An 11,759-nucleotide genomic window follows, 5' to 3' on the forward strand; every position below is an offset into this window, starting at 1 on the left:
CGTTTTCGCCATTCAGCAAGCACTATTCTACTAGTGTTGGTTTCTCCTGCGGCCCTTCCCCAGCTTTTAGCTCAGCACCTGAGGCGTGGCAGGCCCTTTGCACATGCATGTTACAGGACCGTGTGCACAGGTTCAGCTGCTCCTGGATGCTGTTATCGCAGGTGCGTGTCCCACCTTCAGACCTGAGTTTTGCCCGCCAGGTGTTCGTCGGCTCATTCCTCCTTTAGTCTTCACTCTGCCAAGCTAGGCAGTCTCACACATGTGCACTGACGTGGCCGGGTGTCCTCTTTGCCCACAGACGCGAATCTTGGTCACGCAGAGCATGAGCTACTTGCCGCAGGTGGACGTCATCATCGTCATGAGTGGCGGCAAGATCTCTGAGATGGGCTCCTACCAGGAGCTGCTGGCCCGAGACGGCGCCTTCGCCGAGTTCCTGCGTACCTATGCCAGCACAGAGCAGGAGCAGGACGCAGAGGAGAACGGTAGGGGCAGCCCCAGGGTTCCACCCGCTCAGGGTGTCTGTCACCTTGAAGGGCCACATTGGCCTCTTTGAGGTTGCCACCAGCCACTTGGGGAAGGCGGCTCATCAGGGCATGAGGGTGGGAGCTGGATGGAGCCCCCTAAAGAAGCAATGTGGAAAACCACCTTAGTCCCTGCAGCGCTGAATTGGGAGAGAGTCTCGGTGCTTTATGGCCAGGGGACGGGAGCACCAGGCTTCAGCTCAGCTGACCTCAGGGCACGGTCTAGCGCCTTCCTGGAACATGACCTTGGACCTGATGAGTTTCAGGGTCCTTATGGCAAAAATGGGAACGATGGTAATTAAAGTCCTGGCTCTCGGGGCTGAGAGAAACTGAGGACATACGTGACACAAGAGATGTGAGGGTCGTGAGGTGAAGCACGGAGTTAAGCTGGCAGGCTCGGGTTGGTGACGTCTGGGTTCAATCCCCGGCCGCTCATCTCCCCAGCTATGTGACCTCAGGCCTGCCCTTCAGACCCATCTGAGCTTCACTTTCCTCCCTCATAAAGCAGTTCAGCAGGGCCAGACGTGGTGGTTCCCAACACTTGTAATCCCAACACATAGAGAGGCTGAGGTGGGAGGATCGGATCGCTCCAGCTCAGGAGTTTGAGATCATCCTCGGTAGCATGGCGAAACCTCATCTCTACAAAAAATACAAAAAATTTGCCAGGCACAGTGGCTCACGTCTGTAATCCCAGCACTTTGGGAGGCCGTGGTGGGTGGATCCCTTGAGGCCAGGAGGAGTTCAAGACCAGCCTGGCCAACACACTGAAACCCCAACTCTACAAAAAAAAAAAAAAAAAAAAAAAAAAAAATTCAGATGCTATTAAGTGCTTTGGAGGGGAAACAAAAAAGACAGTGCCATGGGCCGAGGAGTGATGGGTGTCATTGTGGCAACTCAGGCAGGGGATAGGGAAACCCTCTCTGGGGAGGTTGCATTGGTATGGGAAGGAGCCAGCAGGGAGAAGATCTGGGAACAGTGTTGTGGGCAGAGGGAACAGCCAGTGCAAAGGCCTCAGGACCAGCATGAGCTCAATTTGTTTACAAAACAAAAAGGGTGGTGTGGCCAGACCACGGTGTGCCAGGACGTGGGGGGCAGGAGAAGAGGTCAGCACAGTGATTGTCCTGCAGGGCCTTCCAGGTGGGTTTTGGTCTAACTGCCCTGGGAAGCCACTGAGTGTCAGAGAGGCAAAGTGACCAGCCCCAGGATACACAGCAGCTGCTGGCAGGGTTGGTTCTCAAGTTGGTCTCTGAGTTTCTCATCCTTTGCCTGGGGTGGGAGTGGGAGCTCCTTCTCTGCAGAGATCCTAGTGGTCTCTAATAAGTGCTTTTTTGAGATGTAATTGACACACGTAGGCTGGGCGCAGTGGCTCACGCCTGTAATCCCAGCACTGTGGGAGGCTGACACAGGTGGATCACCTGAGGTCAGGAGTTCGAGACCAGCCTGGCCAACCTGATGAAACCCTGTCTCTACTAAAAATACAAAAATTATCCTGGCATGGTGGCGCACACCTATAGGCCCAGCTACTGGGGAGGCTGAGGCAGGAGAATAGTTTGAACCTGGGAGGCGGAGGTTGCAGTGAACCGAGATCGTGCCACTACACTCCAGCTTGGGCAACAGAGCAAGACTTAGTCTCAGAAAAACAAAACAAAACAAAACAAAAATTCATACAACATACAGTTAACCCACTTAAATCACACAATCCAACCATCACCACAGTCAGGTTTAGAACTTTTTTTAATCACCCCCAAAAGAAACCCCAATCCATCAGCCATGACTCCCTGTTTTCCCCAGCACCTCCCAAGCCCTAGGCAACCATTAATCTTTGTGTCTCTGTAGATTTGCTTATTCCGGACATTTCATATAAATGGCATCACAATAGGTGGAATGTTGTGACTGGCGGCTTTTACGCTTAGCGTGATGTTTTCAAGGTTCATCTATGTTGTAGCTTCATTTCCTTTTATTGCGGAATAATATGCCATTGTGCAGATAGACCATACTGTGTTGATCTGTTCACTGGTTGATGAACATTCAGGTTTTTTCCACTTTCTGACTCTTGTGAATACTGCTGTCATGAGCCCTGGTGGTTTTAAAGGAAAAGTTGGTGGCCAGGTGTGGTGGTTTGTGCCTGTAATCCCACCACTTTGGGAGGCCAAGGTGGGTGGATCACTTGAGGTTAGGAGTTCAAGACCAGCCTGGGCAGCATGGTGAAACCTCGTCTCTACTAAAAGTACAAACATTAGGTGGGATGGTGGTGCACACCTGTAGTCCCGGCTATTCGGGAGGCTGAGGTGGGGGAATCGCTTGAGCCTGGGAGTCAGGCTGCTGTGAGCCAAAAGCATGCCACTGCGCTCCATCCGGCCTGGGTGACAGAGCAAGACCATGTCTCAAAAAACAGTTGGATTTTTGTTTCTTGCCAGTGCATGATAGCTGACATTCCCTTCAGCTTTTAAATTATTTGATTAGACTGAATTTCTGCATGTTCATTCCCTTGTGGTTGGGAAGTTCTACCTTGAGTCTAGCCTGTTTCTTCTTGCTGCAGAATCCCCCTTTGTCTGTCTCTCAGCCCGAGCAATGCATTGTTGCAACTTCTTGGTGACTTTTTCACTGACCTGCTTGGCAGGCTACTTTTAGGTGCCAATACCCTTTGTGCTCTCTAAATCAAAATGTGTGGGTTTAGCTGAATCTTTTGCCCAGCGTGAGGTCTGTCTCTCTACCCTTCCGTCCAGGTGAGCAAAAAATGTCCTTAAATGTCCCCTTTCTTTCCGAGCTGCTAGAGTATCCAAGCAGTGTATACAGAACATGGAAGGCTGCCAGATGCTTTGTGGTTTTTGTACACATCAGCACTTAATTTGGTGATGCAAATGTCGCCCACCACCCTGGCACCTCGTGCGTTCATTTTCCCAGTTTGACCTCCCCACCTCCTGCCTTTGAGGTTACATAGAAGTCCTTGGCAGTAAGTCTTACATCAAACTGGGGCACCCCCCTCTCTCACCACCCACCCTTTTCCATTGCTCTGGAGGGGCCCTGGCTATAAAGTCTTGACATCAGGGTCTGGTCTTGCCCAGCCTCAGCCAACTCGAAGCGCCAATGACCTTGGGTTTGTTTAAACCACATTTTTGGCTCTTCCTAAAGGGGAACTTTTTTCCTTGTTGGATTAATCAGCTCTTTTTTTTTTAGAACACCCAGGCTGAAGGGGTGCAGGTGTTGGTATTTGTTTTGGGAGAATCCTTGAGGGGGGATGGGCAGGAACCAGGCTTGTGAATGGGGCCATACCGACCTCTCTCCCGGGATATTCAGTTTACTGATTTCTAAGAAATATATCTTTTTTACTGTTTGTCTCCCTCTCTCCTTTTTTTTTTTTTTTTTTTTTAACTTTTAATGGCATTCCTTCTATTCCTAATTTATTCCCATGCCATAAGCTTTTGTTTCTTCAATTTCTTCTGGGATATATTTTTCTTCTGTGCAGCCTCCCCTTCCGATTTAGGAACAGTTTGTTCCCTTTCAGGCAGGATCATCTGGATGTGGCAGGGTGAGCTCACGTATGGGTTAATCCGACCGACCCTGAGCTCTGTAGGTCCGGCGACGCAACTTAGGTGCTTTCTTCAGTTGGATATGCTCAAGGACCAGAGAATCTGCATCTGAACCCTTAAGTTGAGTGTGACTCTCTGTATTTTTAAGCATGTGCAGCAGAAATTCAGTGCTCTTTTTGGGTCGCCGACCTTGTGGCCAGCCCCACTTCTTGGCCTGGGTACATCTACCAACTCCACCATTATAAAGTCAGAATGATACATGTTGTTTCTGTAAAGTGGCATCTTTCTGATACTTTGTGGCCTTTTGTATGTGCATACCTTTGATGGCCTGGGCGCTTTCAGGAGTGTTCTTTTTCTTTTTCTTTTTTTTTTTTGAGACGGAGTGTTGCTCTGTCGCCCAGGCTGGAGTGCAGTGGCGCGATCTTGGCTCACTGCAAGCTCTGCCGCCCGGGTTCACGCCATTCTCCTGCCTCAGCCTCCCGAGTAGCTGGGACTACAGGCGCCTGCCACCACGCCCGGCTAATTTTTTTTGTATTTTTAGTAGAAACGGGGTTTCACTGTGTTAGGATGGTCTCGATCTCTTGACATCATGATCTGCCCGCCTCGGCCTCCCAAAGTGCTGGGATTACAGGCGTGAGCCACTGCGCCTGGCCTTTTTTTTTTTTTTTTTTTGATACAGAGTCTCACTCTGTTGCCCAGGCTGGAGTGTAGTGGCACGATCTTGGCTTACTGCAGCCTCCACCTCCCGGGTTCCAGAAATTCTTGTGCTTCAGCCGCTCGAGTAGCTAGAGTTACAGGCATGTGCCACCACACCCGGCTAATTTTTGTATTTTTAGTAGAGATGGGGTTTCACCATGCTGACCAGGCTGGTCTCAAACTCCTGGCCTCAAGGGATCCTCCTGCCTCAGCCTCCCAAGGTGTTGGGAAAACAGGCCTGAGCCACCATGCCCGGCCTCACAAATGTTCTTAAGGTGAACACGAAGATTTGAACCTCTTGATCTGCATGATTCTGTGGTGTTTTCTGGATAAAGTGAATAGTGAACCATTTTCACAGATTGCTTCAAGCACCTTAGGGGAACAGATTTTTAAGGGATTTAAAAAAATGGCTCATTAACCTTCATACCTGGAAGGTAAAACACATCTTCATGACTCTGGTTTCTTTCTTAGGAACCTAATACCTACAGCAGTGGTTTTCCATCAGGGGCAAGTTGCTCCCACCCTGGGGACAGTTGGCAATGTTTGGAGACATGTTTGGATGTCAAAACTGGAGTGGGGTTTGCCCATGGCAGGCAACCAGGGTAGAGGCCAGCGATGTCACTAAACATCCTACAGCACTCAAGACGAATTCACCCTTACCCTGCCCCCCGTGACAGGGAATCCGGTCGCCAGGACATCCAAAGCACCATGAGCAAGAAACCCGGTGTGCTCCGACTTCACACTGCTGAATTCTTCCCTTGTCCTCTTGGGAGAAGGATCTTTATTCCAACAATGTGGCCATTTTTCTCTTTTAAACATTTTATTTATGTATTTTTATGTTTTTTTATAGAGATGGGATATCACTCTGTTGCCCAGGCTGGTCTCGAACTCCTGGGCTCAAGCGATCCTCCCACCTTGACCTCCCAAAATGCAAATGCTGGGATTATAAGCATGAGTCGCGGCACCTGGCCTGTGGCCATTTTTCAAAACCTTGCTTGAACCATCTGTTAACCTCATGGCAAATACTTTTCCCTCTTAAGTATTTACCGAGTTTTTCTTAATGATTATAAAAGCAACATGTGCTCATCGTAGACATTTGCAAACTACAAAAGAGTACAAAGAATCAGGAAAAAAGTGGCTCATAACTATAATGCCAGGACTTTGGGAGGCCAAGGTAGGCGGATCACCTGAGGTCAGGAGTTCGAGACCAGCCTCGCCAACATGGTGAAACCCCATCTCTATTAAAAATACAGAAATGTCAGGAGGCTGAGGCAGGAGAATCGCTTGAACCCCAAGCAGTGGAGACTACAGTAAGCTGAGATCGCACCAATGCACTCCAGCCTCAGTGACAGAGTGAGACTCCATCTCAAAAGAAGAAGAATTAATTAATTAATTAAAAATAAAAATAATAGCCATCTTGGCAACAATTCATGCTGCCTAAATGAGGAGGCAGGGCGAGCTGTGGAGCCCTCTTGGGGGCCTGGTCAGCAGGGTACCTGTCCTCCACCCCCTAGTGCCTGGTACCCCTGGGGTGAAGCCAACTCAGCATGGAGACTGAGAGCCTGCCAAGAGGAAAAGAGGTTTTCAGGAGAGGACCTCAAGAAGCCTGGTTCCAATGCCAGCATGAGCATCTGGTTCTCAGTCAGTGTTCCTCCTGGGCATTCTGCAGGAGATCATTTCTTTTCTTTTCTTTTCTTTTGAGACAGAGTCTCACTCTGTTCCCCAGGCTGCAGTGCAGTGGTGCGATCTCAGCTCACTGCAACCTCCGCCTCCTGAGTTCAAGCGATTCTCCTGCCTCAGCCTCCTAAGTAGCTAGGATACAGGTGCCTGCCACCACGCCCGGCTAATTTTTATATTTTTAGTAGAGACGAGGTTTCGCCATGTTGGCCAGGCTGGTCTCGAACTCCTGACCTCAGGTGATCCACCCACCTCGGGCTCCCAAAGTGCTGGGATTACAGATGTGAGCCACTGTGCCCAGTAAGTTTCCATTTTAAACACTCCACAGTCTGTATTTCCTATGAATTGGTACTTGGATCTACAGACTTGTTTGTATTTATGTTCAATCTTTTTGCCAAAAAATATTTCAAAAATGGTGTTGAGCGTGCTTTCCTCACAGACGCACAATGACCAATTGTCTCTTTGTGGTATCAGCAGCCATTGGTGCTTGATGACAGGATCCACAGTTCATTAGGAGTGCTTCTTTATTTCTGTTTGGTGAGGTGACCAGGTCACCAACCCTTCCCAGTTCACCTGGAACTTCCCCCGTTTTGGCACCTTCAGTCCCATGTCCCAGGAAACCACTCAGTCCCAGGACAGCTGGTCACCCTGCAGGAAAGCCATGTTTTAGGCGGTGACTCTTCCCACCCCCACTCTGCCTCCCTTTGCCATAGTGGGCAGAGAAGTAGGAGACAGGATGTGGATAATGGGCTGGAGAATGCAGGGCGAGGGGTCTGTATCTAGTGGCCAGTCTTGGGTGTAATTGACACCTTAGTAGTTGTCCACCTAGTATCCGCTTTCACCTTCTTGCAATCCCCTGATTTTTGATTAGGTAATGGTCCCTACCCACAGCCCACATGCTTCACGGGCACTGATGCTAGCCCCAGCTTCCATGACCAGCTGCTCCCTTCCAGAACCCAGGACGAAGCCGGTCAGTGCAAGCCAGTCCCCATGCCACACCTTGGGCCAATAAATCACAAGGGGTAATTTGTCAGAGGCATTTGAGAAAACATTTCCTTATTCTTTTTTAAAAAAATTATATTTACTTTTATTTTTTTCATCTAGAATTTCTGATGAAGATCACTCTTTAAAATATGTATATGTGGCCGGGAGCGGTGGCTCACACCTGTAATCCCAGCATTTTGGGAGGCCGAGGCGGGCAGATCACGAGGTCAGGAGATTGAGACTCTCCTGGCTAATATGGTGAAACCCCGTCTCTACTAAAAGTACAAAAAATTAGCAGGGCGTGGCATCGTGCGCCTGTAGTCCTAGCTACTCGGGAGGCTGAGGCAGGAGAATGGTGTGAACCTGGGAGGTGGAGCTTGCAGTGAGCCAAGATCGCACCACTGCACTCCAGCCTGGGTGACAGAGCGAGACTCCGTCTCTCAAAAATAAATAAATAAATAAATAAGTAAATAAAGTATGTGTATGTGTATGTACGTATGTACACACACACACACCATTCAACCATTGGCTGGGCATGGTGGCTCACACCTTCCTGCACTTTGGGAAGCTGAGGCAGGAGGATATCCTGAGCCCAGGAGTTTGAGACCTGCCTGAGCATCATAGTGAGACCCCATCAGAACAAAAAAAATTGTTTAATTAAAACATATATAATTGAATTTTATTTTATATATTATATATATGTTTATATATAGACCATATATATGTATATATATAATTCAAATAGTTGAATTTAGGCTGGTCAAGGTGGGTCACACCTGTAATCCCAGCACTTTGGGAGATTGAGGCAGGTGGATCACACCTCAGGTCAGGAGTTCGAGACCAGCCTGGCCAACATGATGAAACCCCATCTCTACTAAAAATACAAAAATTAGCCAGGTGTGGTGGCAAGCGCCAGTAATCCCAGCTACTCAGGAGGCGAGTTTATGTTACTTTGTGTAAACATATGCTTTCATTCCTCTCAGTCAGAGATACCTAGGAATAAGATTGCTGGATCAATTTATCTTTACATTTTTATTAAACTTTCCAACTGCTTTCCAAAGTGGCAGGCCCCATTTTACTTTCCTACCGGCAATGTGGGAGAGTTTCTGTTTCTCCATATCCTCACCACTTATTATTCTCTTTTTGAGTATTAGTCATCCTAGTGGATATGAAGTAGTATCTCATTATGCATTGCTTTTCTTAAAGATCTGGTCTCACTCCGTTGCCCAGGCTGGAGTACAGTGGCACAATCATAGCTCACAGTAGCCTCAAACTTCTGGGCTAAAACTATCCCCCCACCTCAGCCTCAGCCTCCTGAGTGGCTAGGACTAAAGGCACACACCACTGCGCCTGCCTAATTTTTTACCTTTTTTTTTTTTTTTTTGAGATAGAGTTTAGCTTTTATTGCCCAGGCTGGAGTGCAACGGTACGATCTCGGCTCACCGCAACCTCCACCTCCCGGGTTCAAGCAATTCTCCTGCCTCAGCCTCCCAAGTAGCTGGGATTACAGGCATGTGCCACCATGCCTGGCTAATTTTGCATTTTTAGTAGAGACAGGGTTTCTACATGTTGGTCAGGCTGGTCTTGAATTCCCGACCTCAGGCGATCTGCCCGCTCTGGCCTCCCAAAGTGCTGGGATTACAGGTATAAGCCACCATGCCCAGCTCTCTGGGTTCTTTCCTTCCTTCCTTCCTTCCTTTCTTTCTTCTTTCATTCTTTCTGTTTTCCTTTTTTTTTTTTTTTGTAGAAGCCACAGGAAGAAACAAATCATGAGGGGATGCTTTGACAAGCTACAAACACTGGAGTCATAATATACCTGTATTTAACTTGGTAAATCCAACTATGCATGTTTGAATGTGAGAGAGACAGAGAAAGAGACAGAAATGAGACAGACAGAAAGAATAATGCTTTAAATAATGCAGGGGTTTCTGCCCTCCACTCTGTAAGAACATAGAACCCATGGGCTGAATAGAAGGAGGAGAGGGCACAGCTGTCCTTCCCTCAGCCTGTCTCAATCCAGGACCTTCACATTCCCTATGCTCAGCATGACTCCAGCATTTTGTTTTTGTTTTTGTTTTTAAGACAGAGTCTCACTCTGTCACCCAGGCTGGATTGCATTGGCACGATTTCAGCTCAGTGAAGCATCCACCTCCCGGGTTCAAGCGTTTCTCCTGCTTCAGCCTCCTGAGTAGCTAGGACTACAGGGACGTACCACCACACCTGGCTAATTTTTTTTGTATTTTTAGTAGAGATGGGGGTTTTACCTTCGTGGTCAGCCTGGTCTCAAATTCCTGGCCTCAAGTGATCCACCCACCCCAGCCTCCCAAAGTGCTGAGATTACAGGTGTGAGTTACTGCACCCTGCTTATTTATTTTTGAAAGACGGTCTCACTATGTTGTCCAGGCCTGACTGCAGTGGTGCCATCAGAGCTCACTGTAGCCTCGAACTCCTGGCCTCAAGGGATGTCCCTGCCTCAGCCTTCCAAGTAGCTGGGACTACAAGCACACAGTACCTCATTGGCTATTATATCTTTTTATATATTTATTTATTTGTTTGTTTATTTTTTCAGACAGAGTTTTGCTTTTATTGCCCAGGCTGGAGTGCAATGGCGTGATCTCGGCCACCGCAACCTCTGCCTCCCGGGTTCAAGCGATTCTTCTGCCTCAGCCTCCCGAGTAGCTGGGATTACAGGCATGCATCACCATGCCTGGCTAATTTTTTTTTTTTTTAATTTTTTTTATTTTTAGTAGAGATGGGGTTTCTCCATGTTGGTCAGGCTGGTCTTGAACTCCCGACCTCAGGTGATCCACCCACCTCAACCTTCCAAAGTGCTGGGATTACAGGCATGAGCCACCGCGCCCGGCTGGCTATTATATCTTTAACACATCTCCAAGGTTTCCTCATCTCCATTTTGAACAGAGAGGGCTTCAGCAGGTAACAGCATCTGGCCTAAATGTATTTTATTTCTTTTGTATATGTTTTGTTTTGTTTTCTGTTCCTGTTTTTTTTTTTTTTGACACGGAGTCTGTGTCATCTCGGCTTACTGCAAACTCCATCTCCCAGGTTCAAGCGATTCTCCTGCCTCAGCCTTCCAAGTAGCTGGGATTACAGGTGCGCACCACCACGCCCAGCTAATTTTTGTATTTTTAGTAGAGACAGGGTTTTGCCATGTTGGTCAGGCTGGTCTTAAACTCCTGACCTCAGGTGATTCACCCGCCTCGGCCTCCCAAAGTGCTGGGATTACAGGCGTGAGCTACCGCACTCTGCCTATAAAAAATTTAAGGCCAGGTGTGGTGGCTCATGACTGTAATCCCGGGACTTTGGGAGGCTGAGGTGGGCAGATCACATGAGGTCAGGAGTTTGAGACCAGCCTGGCAACATCGTGAAACCCCCGTCTCTACTAAAACTACAAAAATTAGTTGGGTGTGGTGGCACGCGCCTATAGTCCCAGCTACTTGGGACTTAAAGCAGGAGAATCTCTTGAACCTGGTAGGGGGAGGTTTCAGTGAGCCGAGACCGCAATAGTGCATTCCAACCTGGGCGACAGAGCAAGACTCCATCTCCAAAAAAAAAAAAAAAAAAAAAAAAATCCAGTTTATCACCTGTATCACAGGCAGTACTGGTGTTCTGCTGTTTTCTGGTAAAATCTTCACTTCATGTTTTAAAATTTGTGGTAATGTACCAAGTATCACAGCCAATTTGTTAATCTTCTTTTCTTATAAATTATACTATTAGTTTTGCCTCTTTTTTTTTTTTTTTTTTTTTTTTTGAGACAGAGTCTTGCTCTGTCACCCAGGCTGGAGTGCAGTGGCGTGATCTCGGCTCACTGCCAGCTCCACCTCCCAGGTTCACGCCATTCTCCTGCCTCGGCCTCCCAAGTAGCTGGGATTACAGGCGCCCACCACCACGGCCAGCTAATTTTTTGTATTTTTAGTAGAGACAGGGTTTCACCATGTTAGCCAGGATGGTCTCGATCTCCTGACCTTGTGATCCACCCGTCTCGGCCTCCCAAAGTGCTGGGATTACAGGCATGAGCCACCGTGCCTGGCTTTTTTTTTAATTTTAAGACGGAGTTTTGCTCTTGTTGCCCAGGCTGGAGTGCAATGGTGCTATCTCAGCTCACTGCAACCTCTGCCTCCCGGGTTCAAGGGATTGTCCTGCCTCAGCCTTCTGAGTAGCTGGGATTACAGGCATGTGCCACCATGCCTGGCTAATTTTTGTATTTTTAGTAGAGACGGGGTTTCACCATGTTGGTCAGGCTGGTCTCGAACTCCTAACCTCGTGATCCGCCTGCCTCAGCCTCCCAAAGTGCTGGGATTACAGGCGTGAGCCACCATGCCCAGCCAAATCT

General features: G+C 48.2%; 1 protein-coding gene and 1 pseudogene across 11 annotated transcripts in view; one reads left to right on the forward strand and one right to left on the reverse strand.

Moving 5' to 3' along the window:
- LOC115933071 (titin) overlaps positions 1-11,759 on the forward strand; it is a 143,507-nt gene that overhangs the window by 107,847 nt on the left and 23,901 nt on the right. For 10 of the 11 annotated variants that reach the window (XM_063699494.1, XM_063699492.1, XM_063699493.1 and 7 more), the window contains one exon: positions 299-482. In XM_063699494.1, coding sequence (XP_063555564.1) covers positions 299-482 — 184 coding nt within the window. Of the gene's footprint in view, positions 1-298; positions 483-11,759 lie in introns of those variants that run through there. The other variant, XM_063699501.1, reaches the window with a different exon arrangement.
- LOC129527571 (large ribosomal subunit protein uL22-like) lies at positions 3,900-4,441 on the reverse strand (annotated as a pseudogene).

This window comes from Gorilla gorilla, chromosome 18 (assembly GCF_029281585.2).
Source record: "Gorilla gorilla gorilla isolate KB3781 chromosome 18, NHGRI_mGorGor1-v2.1_pri, whole genome shotgun sequence".
Taxonomy (NCBI): domain Eukaryota; kingdom Metazoa; phylum Chordata; class Mammalia; order Primates; family Hominidae; genus Gorilla; species Gorilla gorilla.